General features: G+C 40.8%; 1 protein-coding gene across 39 annotated transcripts in view; it reads left to right on the top strand.

Annotated features, from left to right (window-relative positions):
- RBFOX1 (RNA binding fox-1 homolog 1) overlaps positions 1 to 18,047 on the top strand; it is a 1,204,921-nt gene that overhangs the window by 917,811 nt on the left and 269,063 nt on the right. For 2 of the 39 annotated variants that reach the window (XM_054643497.2, XM_054643492.2), the window contains exon 1: positions 16,975 to 17,407. The exons of 34 other annotated variants lie outside the window; for them this stretch is intronic. In XM_054643497.2, coding sequence (XP_054499472.2) covers positions 17,264 to 17,407 — 144 coding nt within the window. In that variant the 5' untranslated portion in view covers positions 16,975 to 17,263. Of the gene's footprint in view, positions 1 to 16,974; positions 17,408 to 18,047 lie in introns of those variants that run through there. 3 more of the 39 variants (XM_054643490.2, XM_054643491.2, XM_054643495.2) reach the window with 2 other exon arrangements.

Genomic DNA, 18,047 nt, shown 5'->3' with positions numbered 1-18,047 from the left:
GCAAATTAAAAAGGTTACTATGCAAAAGGTTTGATGGCTGTACTCAGAACAGTTGGCAGAAGGAGAGAGCAACAGTTAGGGACAAGTGGAAAATTTCAAGCTGAATAAATATAAAAAATGTTTCTGCCTTGGTAGATGCAGTAAAGCCTAGCAGCAGCATTTTTGGGCTGATGTGTAAAAAATCCCAATCACAGGAAATCCAGAAGGAGCAGCATTGCCCTGATCAAGGAGATAAGCTGGGTGAAGCCTGTGTTTTAAAAGTTAAATTAAAAACCAAATTTTGGTGATGATAGAAAAATCTAATTATTGTTGGTGAGCATTTAATTTATTATGTTCATTTCTAATGAAATATGTAATTTTACATATTTACTTTCATGGTGAATGTTTATATAGTTCTGTAAAGGAAGAGCACTGAAAAAAAGAATCTTTGAAAAGACAATTTATGTCTTACATGTGAAATGTGAAATAACTTCCTCTACTGCTGGCTGCTGTATAACATGGTTAATTCAGATCAACATTAAAGGTGTGTAAACACATTTTTGCCTAAATAGTACAAAACTGAGGGGTTTTTCTGCTATGTTTCTTTGGCTCGTGCTTTTGTTTAGTTTGATGATCTAGGGGGGATAAGTTCTCTCAGCCATATCCAGCTCTGCATGAATTGAGATTGTTCATCAGATAATAGATAACAAAACAAATGTACCAAACAGTATAAAGCTGAAATGACAAAAAATGCAGTTGAAATTGAAAGAAATATAGAGACAGGACAAAATATGAAATAATAAATCCTGCATGAAAGCATCTAAATACTTAATATTACTTGTGTAAAGCTTTTGTTTTGCTATGAAAAACCTGAAATATAATAGCTCTTTGGTCTGTCTAGAATATAAATAATGTGATGACAGCATCATTCTGAAGTTCATGCATGTTTTTAAAGTGATTTAATGTTCTCCTATAGTTCTCAATTTTATCCAGATGCCTTATTCAGTCACACCAAAAGCACATTACTGAACATTTTATTTATCATTCTGTGAAGCTTAATTCACTTGCAAGTCAGAACTGCAGTTTTCAGCTGAGCTGCATTTCACACCTGTTTGGAGAAAGAAAAAGATTGAGGTGATTTTGTGGTTCAGTCTGAGATTTCTGAGGATGCTTTTCTCATCAGACTCAACAGAGTAGCAGGCTTCTGCCACAAACCCTGCATGCTACGTGCAATTCATGATTAATTTTTCCTTTTTCAACTAGATTTTAGTATACTCACTTCTCTGATCTATAGATTTCAAGAGAATCTGCTCCTAAATTTTATTCATCTAAGCAAAATCTGAAAATTACCTCCAAATTTCTAATGGCTCTGTAAGTTTTGTGTTTAAGAGCAATTATCTTCGATTTGCAGAATTTTTTCTCTTTACATTCATTGAGATGAAGGATTCTTTCAGGAATTCAGTAGGTGGGACACTTAGATGACATAGTGAGTGTGTGGGTACTGGCTTGTGAAGAATTCTCCCACTTTCTAATCAGTTCTGGCTTGGAATGCTTTCTTAGAGGTAATTATCCCCAGTAAATCCAGTCAAGGTCCTGCTTGAATAATTAAAATATTTTCCTCTCAATTATTTGTTTGAAATAGGATGTTTGTGTTTTTTTTCATAATTCCAAAGAATTATGACAAATCACAGGGTTAATTTTTGAAAATACAAGGGGCCCACATTTCAGTGGAAGCAGAAATGACCCTTTAGTGTATTTTCTGGTGTTGTAAATCCTTCTAGTGCTTGAAGATGAAAACAAGCAGTAAGATTACATATTTAATTGAAGGCTATCCCATTTTTGAGATCACCTGGACCTGGAGATAATTGCCATTTTTTTCCTTACGATTCCCTTGCAGAATGATCAGAAGCTGTCATTGGCAAACAAATCTTTTTCTCTCCAGCGCCTCTGACTGCAGGTATCAATAGCAAATAGCAGCTGTTCACAGCAGAAGCCTCAATGGTGTGATCAGCACCGAGGGAGTTGTGGAGCTGAGCTGTGCCCAGGTGCCCCTCCCGTGGTGCTGGGCCCAAGGGGACTCACCTGCTGCTCCACCTCCTTTATCCTACAAAGAGTATTCTTGCAATTCTTTGGCAAAGAGCCGCTTAAAAACAAGTTTTAAGCAAGTTATAAATGATGGGTTTTGCCCTCTCTTCAGCTCCTTGTGTCCCTCCAGTTTCACAGTAAATTAGGCAGCTTGAAAAACATGATTTCCATGTGCAATTAATGTGAGATTGTAGCTCATCTCACTGTTTTCCCTCTCACAATCATTACCAAGGGTTAGAAGGCCCAGCTTTTCATAACATGCTGCAGAAATCAATATTTCACAGCTTACTTTTGGAAAGAAACTATCATTTTGTTTTGTCAGAATTCACATTTCTGGTGAAGGCAACGTGGCTTGCTTCACACAGCTGCCATTTGGAATGTTTTTCCTACTTCTTAAATATTAATATCAAATCAAATCCATGTATCCTGCTCCTATATTGTTTGTCTGAATGTCATTTATACTCGATAATTTTTTTTAAGATTTTGACACTTTATTAGTAAGAATCTACGAATGGAAGATGACCATTTGGAATTTGCTGTACAAAATCAACTCAAGTTGCAAGCACTGATATGGAATTCAGCTTGAATTTTTCATCTGTTTTTTTTTCTTCAGTCTCTTTGTATGTCAAGGGAAAAAATGCTGTAGCCTGTTCTGAAACTGTGCCACATGCACATAAAAATATATCATAATTGGCATAACTGCAATTTAGTTGTAAGGATAAAATTCCTATGAGGAATCTACATATCATATTAGCCAAGCAGTGTCCATCCTGCAGTATATTATTGTGGTAACAGGACAGCTGGGTTTGAAATGGAATCCAAAGGTCAGAGTTGGCAGCAGAATGGGAATTAGGTCATCACATTTTCCTGCCTGCCACTGACCTCATCCCTCTCCAGTCCCCACTACAACTGCGGGTGCTGTAGCAAGTGTGGAAACCCTGCTCAAATTTGTTTGTGCTACTTAATTTTTTAAACTTCCAGTGAAGGTTTGCAGTGTGCACATCAGCTTTTCTTTTTGTGGGGGTGGCACTAAACCAATCAAGCATTTGATTGCTTGGGATCAGTAAATTTGTTGCATTAAATAGATCTGTAATTTTCATTTTTCAGATAGTGTCTCTCGGTTACTTAAATTATATTAGCAAATACTGCATTTACAATAACAACAGATAAAGACAATAATAAATTAAAATGCTCATCCCCCACAAAAACATATTATTCCCTGAACTGCACTTCCTCACTGCCAGTAGAAAACCTGTGTTTGTAAACTTGCTTTCAGAAAGTCACATTTAACAACATTCAGAAAGTCTTCAACGTTCACAAGACTTCAGAAAGTCATTATTTAACAACAAAGCTACACATAAATTAGATGTACGGTTGAGGACTTGAGCACTTGAATTTTTCTTGTTCTGAAATACAGAAATTGCTAAATTTAAACTGCTGTTTTTTTCCAGGCATACGGTGTGGACAGTTATTGGCACATAAATTAAAATTACATGGGCCAGAAGTAAAGCTGGGTTTAGTTTGACCAAGGAGATGCAGAAACCAGCACTCACTCATGGTAGTGGTGGGACACCACAAATGCTGTGTAACGAAGGGAGCACTGGCACACCTGATCCACAGAATCACAGAATCACTGGGTTGGGAGAGACCTTTAAGATCATCAAGTCCACCCCAACCCCTCAACCAAACCCTGGCACCCAGTGCCACATCCAGGCTTTGTTAAACACACCCAGGGATGGGGACTCCACCACCTCCCTGGGCAGCCATTCCAGAACTGTATCACTCTTTCCATAAAAAAAAACCTTTTCTTAATATCCAACCTGAATTTCCCTTGGCACAGCTCGAGGCTGTGTGCTCTGGTTGTGTCAGTGCTGCTGGAGAAAGAGCCCAGCCCCAGCTGAGCACAGGCACCTTTCAGGAGCTGTGAGAGTGATGGGGGCAGCCCTGAGTCTCCTTTTCTCCAGGCTGAGCACCCCCAGCTCCCTCAGGGCTTCCTCACAGGGTTTGTGTTCCCAGCCCCTCTCCAGCCTCGCTGCCCCCTCTGGATGTGCTCAGTGTCCCCAGGTCCTTCCCAAACTGAGGGCCCAGAGCTGGGCACAGCTCTCAGGGTGTGCCCTCAGCAGTGCCGAGCACAGGGGCAGAATGAGCTCCCTGCTCCTGCTGGCCTCACCATTCCTGACCCAGGCCAGGAGCCATTGGCCTTCTTGGCCCCCAGGGCACTCTGCAGGCTCATGGTCAGTCCCTGTCCCTCAGTGCCCCCAGTCCCTTCCTGCCTGGGCACTGTCCAGCCACACCATCCCACACACAGAGCACTGCAGGGCGTTATTGTGGCCAAAATGCAGCACTGGGCACTTGGACTGATTGAACTCCATGCTGGCTCCTCTGACTCTCAAACCCAAGTGAATCCCACACTTGGGCACAGTGAGGTGTGATAAGCACTGACAAGGGAGAGGCATCAGCTCCAGAGCCACAGCTGGACAGGGCTGAGCTGACTTGTTCACTCCATCCCAACAGAGAGGGGTTTGCAACACTTCATTAGGCAGTGTCACGGGTGTGAGATTCATCCTCAAAGTTAAATTGATAAATTTAAACTCTTTAGAATTAAATGCTTGAGTTTAGAGAAGTACAGAGTTTTTTCTGTACTTAAAATGCATGAAAGGCAATGTTCTCAAGAGATTCTAGCAGTGTTTGATAGGTCACCAGGGAAAATGGGATATTTTTCAGGAACCTGACTTTGGCCCTTTCAAGTCAGTCAGAACACCTGCTCAAATTTGACCAACAACAATTAAATAACTCCCAGAAATTAATGGGTTGAAATCTCATGATTTTGCCTCTTCTGAACATCTCTCCCATTCTGGGGCAGATGGGGCTGTGTGTGCAGCAGCAACTGATTGTTCTGCCCCGGGCTCACAATTCCAATGTTTTGTTGGAGCAGGGATGAATGCTGGAGAACAAAAAACAATGAATGAAAAGCAAGGAACCCAATAATTCTTATTCTGAGCTTCAGTCATTCCAGTGTTGTTTTGCCTGTGCATATTCTCAACTGACTGAGGGAGGGTCCAGCTCTCTATGGGAAATGTATGGAATAAAACAGGATGTTTAAATTCTAATTACACAGATAAACTTAGTTCTGCTGTTTTGTAGGCTTTATTACTTAGTTCACAGTCTTAGTAAAGTATGTAATTTACTTTTGTCATTATTGATATATAAAATCATTTAGGGATAGGTCATATGAAAAGAGAAAAAAACTACAAGTTTCTCCAGTAATTAGGACTGTGTACAACTCCATTTTGTGGATCAAATTTTTTGCTTTCAGCTTGCAAGTAACTGAGATCTAGAGCAACCTCAGAACTGAGCCAGTTCTTCTTTCTGTGTAGTATTTTTCAGTAATTTCAAAGTGAATGCTGGGGAAAACCTATTAACTCAGATTTCTGTGCAAAGTATTAGCATTTGCAGATTGTCTATGACTTCAGGGGTATAAGTTTTCTTTATAAGAATATCATTTGCCATTACAGAGGCCATAGGGTGGGTTTTGCTGGATTGTTTTATCTGTTAGTAATACATCTCATAATTCCCTAACTAACAATGATTTTTCTTAAGCACTCTTTAAAAGCATTTCTGTAGAGAACCTGATACTCATCAACAGGATTAAAATGACTGATGAATTATGCAGCAAGGCTGTCTGCTCCTTGACTAAGTATTTTATGGCAATTGAATCACTTTGGCAAGATTTCGGTAAATAAGATTGTTAAAGTTTGCTTGTTTCAAATGTATTTTTTTCCCTATTATTTCAGTCTTGAAAATCATATTGACTTTTCAGCACTAGGTGCTGGAATATTTAAGTAAGAATGAGGAGTACATGAAAGGACACCTTAACTTGAAGTCAAGGGAAATTTTTTGAGGATCAGTGGTGTGTATCAGGTGTAAGTGATTATTCACGACCAGAACTGCCCTTCTTTTAATATTGTTTTATTGTAGAAAATGATAAAACTAGATACAATGATAAACTTACAACGTAGTTTAACTTGAAATGCATCACTAAATCCTTGAGAAAAATGTTCCTGCTGCCTTCTCTGCAGCACTGCAGTGTTCTGTGTTCAGAGCCCAGGACTGCACTCACCGAGTGCTCAGGCTTCCACCAGTTCCATGAGTTTGGCTCAAGGTAAATGGAGGATGAAACAATGCTGCAGAGATTTTACTGATTGTTATTTGTAGTCTAGCTGCTGGTTTAGTTAGGCTGGCATTTGTTTTTCTGCTGTTTTGTCTTATCTCTGGGATCCTGAAGTTGCCCTGTCTGGAGATTACTGGTGAGTCCTTGCATTTCATCTTGCTCCTATTATTCTAGTGAAGACAGTCCCAAGATTTCATATTTTAACTTTTTGTTGATAGGTAAGACTGTAACACCCCAGAAATGTTTCTTATCAGAATTAGGGAATGTAGTTTTAGTACCAATAGTACTGGCTTCAGGGAAAAATTCAAGATCCAGTGGTAAAATTGCATGTACAATGCACTGAGTGTAGCTGATCCAGGGAGCTCTGTGCTGCACCTTAGCAAGGGTTGGGATTGTCTCTGGAGCAGAAGGGATTTATGTGCACAGGAGGGAAGGTCTGTGGCTTTGGGGTTCCCTTCCAGTAAGAGGGAGGCACTGAATGAGATGTGGTGGAACCCTTTGTGTGCAGGTGGGGTGGCTTGTGCTGAGCTCTGCTGGTGGCACCTGCTGGTGGCACCTGCTGGCTGTTGGGTGGCCTGGCTGAAATTCCCAGCTGATCCCAATTAGTGCCTGCAGCAGAGCAATCTCCATCACCACCTGCACCTGTGGTGGGAGGAGCCCTGCTGGGGCACCTGGTGGGTCAGAGCTGATAAAAGGTTTGGGAGAGGTAGAGCTTGCACTCTGCTGAGTTCAGCTGCATGGAACAACAGGTATGGGAGCATTTGCTGTGAATAATTGTGCAATTTTTACCTGGTTTTAAATGTTGACTTTATCTCTGTAATAATGCACAGGACTTGTGTAGAATTGTGGTTTTTATTTATGTGGGTGTTTTATGGATATAGATATATTTTCCTGAACTTTAAGGAAAGTAAGTTACTTTTAAAGTCTTGGCTTTCTATTGTTTTGAACAACCAGTACAAAAACATGGTGCTTGAACCTTCTCTGTTCTGTGTCCCTTAATTTAAATATAGTGTTTGCAACTGAACAGTTTTATCTGTTTGCTGTACTTTTTATGCATTTTTGAGCAGAAATTAAACCTAAGTTTTAGAGATATACTATTTGTATAAACATGTCCAGGCTCTGGCTGAGGAGGAGGGCAATGCTTCCCTTTGTTAGCTTTAACTGCCCTGTTTGGCCTAATATGAGAAATGTTTCTGCTCCTTTTGTGCTCTTGGGCTCTCCATGGAGGAGCCTTTCCCAGAGGAGAAGTTGGGTTTGGGAGGTGAAGCTACAAAATAGGAGGTTGGAGAGTGAAGGGAGGCCCCAATGGGTTTTCTGTGCACAGGATCAGTTGGACACCACTGTGGGAAGGACTGGGAGCCCCAGGACAGGTGTGCAGGGTTTGATTTTGTGTCAGAGTCCATCCAGCCCCATGTGTCCGGGCACTTTATTAACAGGTGTTCTCTGACCTCTCTGATATTCTCTGACTCCAAGAGCTGAGTTTCATGTACCATTCAGGTTTGCAGAAAAGACCATATTCACATAAAAGCAATTCCTTAAAATCCCCTTTTTAGGTCTTTTTTCTTTTTTTTTTTTTTTAAGTGTTGGTGTTATTCTATGTAGTTTTAATAAATAAATAATACTATTTATATTAAAATAAATCATATTGTATGAGAATCATATTGAGAGATGACAAAGCAAGGTATAATTTCCTCACAAAATATAACAGAGAGGATCCAGTCTCAATTTTTATATGGTCAGAATTAAGCCAAAACCAAATGACTTTGCTTTGTGTCTTTAAGATTGATATTTTAATCTGAGAGTCTTTGGAGGCACTCCATAAATAGAAGTCAGAAACTGCAAAACCATGCAGATGCATGAAAAATGAGTTCAATTTGAAGAGTAATTAATTTTCAAATTTCTGTGATAATTTCTTTAATTTGAATACTTGTAGTAATTTTTGTTTAATTATAGTGTTAAAATTTTGATGCTGCTGAATTTTCTCGAAATTATTTTAAATTTCATGAACAAATTCTAAATCTTAAAGGAACAGACAAAACCATAGTCTTAGCTGGAGAACTAGCTTTGGTAATTTAAGGAGAGCAAAGAGGAAGCGTTATTTATGTGCATAAGAACATTTCAAAGAGAATTTTGCTAATTTTTTTCTCCCCTTCAATGTACATGAATATGAATAGGAGAATTTTTGTGAGTATGGAGTGAAAGGGAAAAAGGGGAACTGGTCTCTCTGATGCTTTGTTACTTGGAATTTGAGGCAAAGATTCTGTCTTTTAAAGAACCCCACGAGCAAATCCTTTAAGACTGGCATAAGCACAGTTGGAATAAATAAGCTTTAAGGCTTTCTTTCTGTTTGTGAGGGGTTTTGTGGCTGTCATGGCTGGGAGATTCCTGGAAGTCAGGGGGAAGCTGGCTGGTGTGCAAGTGCTGGTGCTCTCCTGCTCCTGCCCAGGGTGCCCAGCCTGTTTGTGCTGCAAACCACTCAGCTCCACATCCTGTGCATTGCACACAGCACATGCAGGGTGTGCTGAGCTCTGGTTCCTGGAAATCACTCTGCAAGGGAGGGGAAGGTCCCATCCAGGGTGAAATGTTGTTTGGTGCTCGAGTCCAGGAGTCTGGCTGTAGGTTTGTGACACAGAGCACTGAGAGAGGTCTCCAACTAAGGAATTGCAGGTAATCTGTGTGTGATTGTCCTGCAGGAGTAGATTTTAACACTGAGTCTTGGATGGTCTGAATCCTGGAGGATGAGACACTTGAGCTTTGCTGAAATAATGCCAGAAAGCAGCAGAGAGGAGCAGGAGAGTGAATCCAGAGTTTTCAGTGTGAATTTTGTTGCTTTAAGAAAGTTTAGAAAGGAAGGAATTACAGGTAGGAGAGAAGAAGGATGGCCACCACAGCAAGGGAGAGCTGATTAGTGTTGATGAGAGTGGCTTTGAGAAAATATTGTGGATGAATTTTCTCACTCTAGTTAGTAGCTGAGGGAAAAAAAGACTCAGTGGTGTGGAGTGTGACACCTTATCAATTGAAGTAGGAAAAGATGAAAAAAAAAAAGACCAATTAGAGTGTGAAGAGAGGAGGAGGGAGCTGATGCTGGACTCATGAGCAGAAAGAGGTTACACTAATGAAACAACTGGAAATGTAATATGGAAAGGACAGGATCCCTGGACAATTGAGGGGGAAATGCAATTAGGAAAAAAAACAACTGCTTCATTGAAAATTGGTGGATAAAGCAGAAGAAAAGAAAGGAGCCAATATTGACTCTGTGTTTAAAATTGGACTTTCTCACGTGGTACTTCTATCCCTATCTCAAACTAAACAATCCTTTATAGGCAGCTTTGTATCAATTTCATACACAAAACTCCTTCCATGCCTAAGCTTGTCATTCTGCAAGGTTAGAGAGCCAAAATTTTAAGTTAAAAAAAAAAAAAACAAACCAGAAAACAAAACCCAACCTTTTGCTCCTAGATTCTGGCACAGGAGTGAGACTGGGTCATGGCATTAGGGATCTTTGTTCTGGAATGGGATTTTGGAGAATGTGTAGGTGCCTACCTTGGGAGCCCTTGGTAGTGCTTCAGTATAAACTGAAGCTTAAAGCTACAAACCCCTCCATTTTAGCTCTCCTGAGTCATATCTTTATCTCTTGGGGTGAAGCAGGGTATTGAACTAGAACCTGTCAGGCTTGGTCATAAGAACTGGGAGTTTAACTAAAACTCAGATTTAAAGCTAAAACAAAGAACTAGAGATGGAGTCACTGAGCTGAATTTGGAAGTGACTTAGCCCATGTTATGGGACAGGGCCAAAATGATGAGGAATATTTTGAGTTTTGCAGGTAGATGAGGATAAACAAGTCCTGGAGGGAGCTGCAGGAATCCTTCATTGCACTGGAGGGATCCCATACTGTGGGCAGTGCCCAGGGGAAGTGCAGACAGGGAGGATTTCCTGGTGCAATACATGAGCCTGTTGATATCTCCCTGGTATACATTAAATGAGTCCAGCACTGAGGACTAAGTGTGGTGGACTCAGGTTCAGAATATATGAGGGGATGTCCAGATGTGGGCAGAATAATAAAAGAAGTGGTTTCACTGTAGAAGGAAGCTGTGCTGATGTCCAGTTAATTTAATTCCTACAGAAAAAAAGAGGCAACCTTTACATAATAGCATAATTAATGACTTATTCTCCTTCTGAGATTTGACATCCTTTTAATTTTTAAGAGATTAATATTTCATAAAAAACCTTCTTGATCAACACGTGTTTATGCTGTCCTACTGTGTATTCTTACAATTGCATTTGATGTTACTTTGGTTATTTTAGTTTTTATTACTATTACATGGAAACAAGCTCTAAAGATATGTTCTCCTGCAGCTTATTTTGTCCTCAAAGTTAAATTCTTTCCTTATGAATTTATAACAGCAGCAAAGTGTGAGATGTGGTGGTACAAATTATGGAGGGAAAAAAAAATAACAACAACACAAATGGGGCAAACTTCTGTGGATTAATGAAATTTGTGTGAAAATTTTAGTTTAAAGTAAGTGTTGTATACGTGAACAAAATAGAGAGTGTAGTACTGTAAGTAACTTGTGTCTATATAAAATAAGAAAACACAATTTTGTATAAAAGCAAATTTAAGTGAAACATGCAGTATCAAATACTCTCTCTTTCTCCTGTCTGGTACTTTACACACCACAAGTGGCAGCAGGGAAAAGTAGGCTTTGTCACTTCAGGCCCAGCTGTACCCTTCTGAGCAGTTTGTAGCCCTCCCATTCTATGGACCGGACATCAGCAAGGTGTACACAGTTGTGTGCAGTTAATATTCCTTAATCTTTAGATGAATTTTTTCAAAATCCTGAATTTTTAAGTCTCATTGAGTTAATTTTCTAAGAATAATATTGTCATGCCTTCTCATCTGGAATTGTGGAAAAACCTTATAGGGCAAGACTACACATTTTCCTAATGGAAAAACCATTATAGGGCAAGGCACACTAGTTGTCTTTCTAAGATTGTGATTTGAAGAATTTAAATATAGTGTTTGCAAATGAACAATTTTATCTGTTTGCTGTACTTTTTATGCATTTTTGAGCAGAAATTAAACCTAAGTTTTAGAATGCTAATTATTAAGCTGTGTTCAGGGGGTCCTTTTGTGATGCAGGCTTGTACCAGTGTGTCAGACCTAAGGAATTGCTTTAAGTACCTGTTTGTAGAAGTTGATTTGGTGTTGTGACAGTACTGCATGGGGGGTGTGAGCACCCCGTGCCTCCTAAATGAAATGTCTGTCGTGGCGTCTGCATTCCCTTTGTGCTGAGGGAGGGGACAGTGCGATGGACAGAGGATTTTTGCTGCACCAATTTCTCTTTCATCTTCTTGGGTCTGCCTGTATTGCTGCTTCCTGACTTTGGAGGTAACAGCTGAGATAAAGCTATTTGGGAATTTTTTTTATTTTCCTGACTATGGAATGGCACATCACCCTAAACTTTGCAAAAGCAGAGCTGCTGCGCTCGTTCTTGTTCTGCCCAGTGCAGCCCGTCCTTAGTCCTGACCATGCTTCTTGTGCCCCCAGCGCACCCCCAGCCCCTTTTCTCTTGAGGCACCGGCCACGCTGGCTTTGCACTGTCTGCCCATCGAGCCTCGGTGCTGATGGAGCTCAGAAAGCGGCCGGGAAGGCAGAGGAGCGAGAGGGACCGGGGGGATCCCGGGGGAGCTGGGGCGCTCGGGATGGCGCTGTCCGCAGGGAATGCCAGCTGTGTCCGGGCTCAAGCCGTGTCCCCTGGGAGCTTTCCTGTCCCCTGGAAGGTTTCCTGTCCCCTGGAAGGTTTCCTGTCCCCTGGAAGCTTTCCTGTCCCCTGGAATGAGCCGTATCTCCGCTAGATGGAGCGCCCGGAACGGCGGAGCGGGAGCGCAGCGGGAGCGCTCCCGGCCCCGCTCCGCACGCTCCCGAGCCGCCCGCAGGGCTTCAACCAGCCTGGTTTGCATCCCCCCAAGGCTTCAACCAGCCTGGTTTGCATCCCCCCAGGGCTTCAACCAGCCTGGTTTGCATCCCCCCAGGGCTTAAACCAGCCTGGTTCGCATCCCCCCAGGGCTTCAACCAGCCTGGTTCGCATCCCCCCAAGGCTTAAACCAGCCTGGTTTGCATCCCCCAGGCTCCCCACAGAGTACCCCAAAGCAGAGAGATCACCCCTGCCAAAGGACGCACGCCCCTAACACTCTAAAGGCTGAACGTTTTATTTGTTTTCTTGCCTTTCCCCCCTTGGTGGAAATAAGGGCTCCTGGCTGCTTCTGTTGTGAAAAATGCAGAGTTAATGCTGGATGTTTGTGTGTTGAGTGGTGCTGAAGAGGTTAACGCTGTGCGACAGAGGCTTTGGAGATTGGGGATGAAGTACTGGAGAAGTCAATGGATGTAATGCCGTGCTTAATAGAAACAGAAAATTAGTGATTCTTGCTTGCCTGATGTTAGCATGAGCCTCTGTAATGTCCTGATCTTTGTGCAAAAAACCCACTTACTAAAGGAGAGATAAACCTGATATTAGAAATAGGGACAGTCATGACAGGAAAATACCCCTGGAAAGATGAGATGTTGCCTTTTAGTTTACAAGAACAGCGGGAAGCCCTTTTATTTAATGTTTTTTGGAAATACAGAGTATCAAAAAATTCTATTGTTTCTCCACTTTTTAAAAAAAGTTACAGTATAGCTACAGAACATAGAATACTATGTGAAATACAGGCAGAGATATTGATAACTGATAGTGATTTATCAAAATATGTTACTGATCTATTCAATTTTATAATATGGTGCTTTTCCTGCTTTCAAGTTCAGGTAGCTATTTCTTCATGTGGTGTTAGATAAGGAGGGTTTAGAGAAAGGACTGCTCTGCTATTAGATTCTATGCCACTTGCCTGAATTATTTTTGTACCCTACCAACCACTTTACAAAGTTGAGAAGAAACTACCTTCTTCACATGGAGCATTTAATATGCAGTCATGATTTATTTTTTCTAATGCTTCATCCTCTGTGTGTAAACTTCTTAATGTAGGCTACTACTGAGATGAGTTTGAGGTGTAGGATGGTGTGTGGTGGTGCAGGTGATCTGTTTCAGAGCCTTCCTTTACCTGATGGAAATGCCTTGAATGTTAGACAGTCTGCTGTGGTCATTCCAAAGGTTGACTGCTAGGTCAAAGGTCTGGAAATGCAAAATTTGGACTTAAGTTTGAAGTTGACTGCCAGGTCACAAGAATGGAGTGGTTGACTTTGAATAGAAAGTGTTAAGCTAAATAAACAGATGCATTGCAAATACAAGTGGCTTTGGATTTGTAAATCAGCTGTGTGAGAAGTGTTGTTGGTCCTTTTTGCAGAATTTCTCTGCTTTCATGTTTTTATTTGCATCTTCAAGATTGATCCAGGCTTTGCTGGTGGCATTTTTCAAATGGTGCTCTCAGTGACTGTGGGGAGGAGCTGTTTGTCTGCAAGTTCTCTGCTGTGCCATAAACCATGGGCAGCCCAAGGAGGCTGGAGGAGGGACTGTTGGCTCTCCTGGTGGTGCAGCAGTCATTGCATTTCAGATGCATCCATTATTAGTGTGGAAGAAGGTTTTATGTCCTGGAATGTTTCTAGGAGCTCCCACAGAGGCTGATGTGGGCTGATGGTTGGCCTTTTTTTGTTTGTTTGTTTGTTTGTTTTAATTGAAAAGCGTTGATATTTGTTGTTAATTGACAGGTATTTGATAATATCAGCAGCTGAGTGTGGGGTGAGTTCAGTTCCTGACCCAAGAGGGCTGAAGGATGATGGGAAATGTCGTGTACTGGAGGTGAAGTGGCCTTGGCAATTGCCCACTCTGGTTGTGGCAGAGTGAAGGAAAAATGGATCTGTTGACAATTTGCAGATGAGATGTCCCTGGGTCTGTGCTGCTCTGTGGAGCTGCATGGCTGCAGGGACCCTGTCCCTGTGCAGGGCCAGGCAAGGTCAGGCTGTGCACAGGCACTGCTGTCCCTTTGGCACAGCTGTGGTGGCACTTAGGGTATATATAGCCATAACTGGGGCTCTGGGGTGATTAATGGGCTGGGTTAGGGACAAAAGTGTGTGTAAACAAGGAAATGGCTTTCAAGAAGAGACATTGATTTTATACTTATAAAAATAAAACACACTTTGTTACCTTTTTTTCTTTTTAGACATAATGACAAGTTATCCTTGGAAGGGATGAAAATTGGTAATGACTTTCCCCTGCATCTCTTGAAGGAGCATATATCAGGCTAAAGAATTGTGTTTCTTTTTTAGGTCTCTTACACTACTGAATTATGTATGTTTATTGTTTCTCTGTGTACAGATGGTTTGTATAGTTAAGATATTGCTGTTCTTGTTTTAATAACATAATTATGTAAATGTCAGGAATTCATAGTATTTGTGAGTCATGTTTTTCTTACTTGGAATTAGGTGAAAATTAAGGATAAAAGGCCAATGAGAAATTCCCTTCTACAATGACTGTTAGCTACATTGACAGTGCTAAATTCTCTTGAAGTAATTGTTCAACATACTGCTTTTAAGAATTTAATCTGTTTTATGGATGTCCTTTTAGCTGTAAAATAGTGCAGTAGACAGAAGAAGCTTTGCTTGACCATCACCATGTTCCAGAACCTCACTTTGGGAAATTGGATAGGCTTATATAGTTCCAAACTGTTTGGCTAGGAAGCATGCTGCCTTTGATTTTGACATAATGTAGAAGGAGTTGGTTACCTTACATAACGTATTTGTTTTTCATTAAACATGCTGATAAGGTCTCATTAAAGTGCCATGTATTATTTATGGTATTTCATATGAAACTGAACTGAGGCAAAACTTCTCTCAGCTTAGGGCATTTGCAGAAGAACAGGCTTTCTGGGCTAGAAAAAAAACCAAAAAGAATGAAGAAAAGCATGACATACTCCTGTCAGAACAGGAGACTGCTTAAGGCACAGAGAAAGAATGAAAAAAGGAGAAAGGGCACAGAGAGGGTTCCTTTCTCCTCCTCCTCACTTGCTCTGTGGCATGAGAGGTTTTTTGGTTGGTGGTTTGGGGTTTTTGTTTGGTTTTTTTTGTTTGGTTTTTTTTGGTATGTTTTGTGATGAAACAATCTGGGCTGTTTTAGTAGATGAGTCCATGATAAACTGCAAAAGCATGGATGTTTCCTAAGCCAAACCCAATTCCTTTATTGTAAGTTTGTGCATGATTGTTTTGGTGTTGATTACCGAGTTATGAGTGCATTGGTTTTGTTGCATTGACTGCTTTTGAGAAAGAAAATGACGTAATAACTGATTCTGCTGGAAAATACTCAGTTTTGCATGAAGAAGACTTAGTGGATCTAAACCAGTCTCTGAGGCTTGTGTGGGTGCAGGTATGTGTGCACATGTAGAGTGAAAAAAAAATGATTTTTTTAAATGTAGCACCTGAGTTGCAGTGACATGTTTTGATTCTGTTTCCAGTTCAGCGGGGACTATTTGTTGTTTTTAAGGGTAGATGTTATATCAAATCAGTTATGCTGTTGATGAAATAGACTTTGCTTGTATGTGGGTTATTTGCTTATTGTTGTTAGCATTAAACTCTTGGTCTCAGATGTGTTTTTGTAGGAATTATGTATCCTATAAAATAGGTGATTTTCAAATCTTCTTCAGAGTCCTTTTAAAAGAAGGAACCCCTTCAAAACCTTAGGTGGTTCTTTGAGGTTTGACCTTCTTTCCTGAAGAATTAATATTTAATTCATTTGTCAAATTCTAATTAAAAATAGTAATATCTTCTGTTATACTTGAGTTGTATCTTAGGAAAAAAAAGACCTGTAATATAGGACCTCAAGGACAAGCTGTAGTATAAATTATTTGATTTGCAGGTCACATCCTACTTTATTACATAAAGACTAACTAGATCTACTAATGAATAATTATTACTCCATAAAATAAAGGGGGGGGGTGAATAAAAAGCTGGCAAGAGTGGAATACTAATTTTGAGGTATCGTTCTCAAAGTAGAAAGTAAACATTAAATTCTGAAAATTGCAAATGTAATTTTTCCATGTAACCTGATAGGGCACTCCTTGATAATAGATTGACTAGCTGTCAAACAAATTTGTAATTTGAGATGAGATGGGCTTTAGACCAATTTTAAGATACAGTCTTTATCCAAGCGTGCTCCCCTCCCCCAGTAAGGTAGACACAGTATGCCATAGAATTCTTTTTCATTCCCAGTGTTTCTGCTGCAGTGCTTACACAGCTCCTGCACAGTTTCACTGAAATGCTGTTATAGGCTTCTTTGGGAAGCTGGATAGCGAATGAAATGTAGATAGAAAATTAATTTGTGTTTTAAAAAAGCTCATTTGCTGATAGGGCTGTTTATTTGCCGGAATCCTCTTGACTAGCCAAGATTCTTTCCCTTTTCCACTTTGTGCTTCACACTTGTGTTCTTAGAAGGGGAAAGCCCTTTTCCAGTCAGGTGTGAGTCCTGGCAGGGGGGAAGGGTGTGAGTGTGTGTCTGTGTGCGTGCAGAATCATAACAGGCGTTCAGTCCCAGCTGGGCAATGACACTAATTGCCCAGATCTCATGGATGCCTGCGATGCAGCGCGCTCACTTTCTCTCCTTCCCTATCCTCTCCAGGGATTTTTAAAATGCAGTATTTGAATTTTGGTGAGTGGTAAAGACCCTGCCCTAGGACCCATTTGACAAATGAGAAGCTGTGCAGCATCAGCACCAGCCGACTGAGCCTCACTGAGTCTCTCTCTCTCTCTCTCTCTCTCCTAGTCAGCAGCTACTGTTGTGAGACAAGCTTCAGCTCTCTGTCATTGAGGAAGTTCCATTTGCTCATCAATAGGCTGCAGGCTGTGTCTTCTTTTTTTCCTCTCGGTTAAAAATTCGTAGTTTCAACCTACCAAGTTGCCTTAGCTGACAAACGAATGTAGGGGCTTAGCGCTGGGGAGAGGAAAGGCAGCCGAGAAACACCGTTTCTTATTTAAATAATCAAAAGGGAGAGGAGAAAGAAAAAAATACCAACCAACCCATAGTGACAAGATAGGGCAAACGTGCTTGCATGCAAGCCCCCTCACTTGTTCTACGTAGACTTCAGAGCAACACCATGCAGCATCCCCTTACGGGTGCAACCTGCGTGGCACTGCCGAATGTGGGCATGTGTCCCCAGCTCTCCTGTGCCTTGACTTTTATGTACTTACAGCAGGTAAGTTTGCTTAACTTTTCCTTTTCCTCTCCGTGCTCGCTTTGTCAGCGTCGTTCGGGGGATTTGCAGGCGGGGAGGTATTTTTTGTGTGAATAGACTGTATAAATGTCTCCCACCGTGTGGAGCGAGTGTTGTGCCTGCACTTAAGAATGTGAGAGTGAGTAGAAAATATGTTTTAACAGAGCATCGAGCCTTCGCATATCTTTTGGTTTTTTTGGTGTTGGTTTATTTTATTTTATTTTTTTTTTTGCAGTGTCTCTGTTGGTGATGTTTATAGATATTTAACACAGTACTGTGCCTGCGTTTCTCATGGATGCTGTAGCAGAGTTTCAGCCATAAAGGACTGCTCTTTATTCACTTGCAGGCATAAATTATACTTCTAATGTAAATGTGCCCAATGGCAATTTTGTTTAAGCCTTCTTTGAAGACAGGAATTTTAAGTCTGTGTTAAAACATGCTGCTGATTAAAGCCAAGCTGATTTTTAGTTCACAGGGAAAAGGATGATTTATAAAGATATATCTGTGCAGAACACTTCTATCGCTGAAGTATATTGGACTGGGTTTAAAAAAAAATGTTTGGGTATCAGCAAAACAATTCAAATTTCTACTCAATTTTAAATTATATTTTAAAAAAAAATTC

This window comes from Agelaius phoeniceus, chromosome 16 (assembly GCF_051311805.1).
Source record: "Agelaius phoeniceus isolate bAgePho1 chromosome 16, bAgePho1.hap1, whole genome shotgun sequence".
Lineage (NCBI taxonomy): Eukaryota > Metazoa > Chordata > Aves > Passeriformes > Icteridae > Agelaius > Agelaius phoeniceus.
This window is presented reverse-complemented; position numbering and strand designations above follow the sequence as displayed.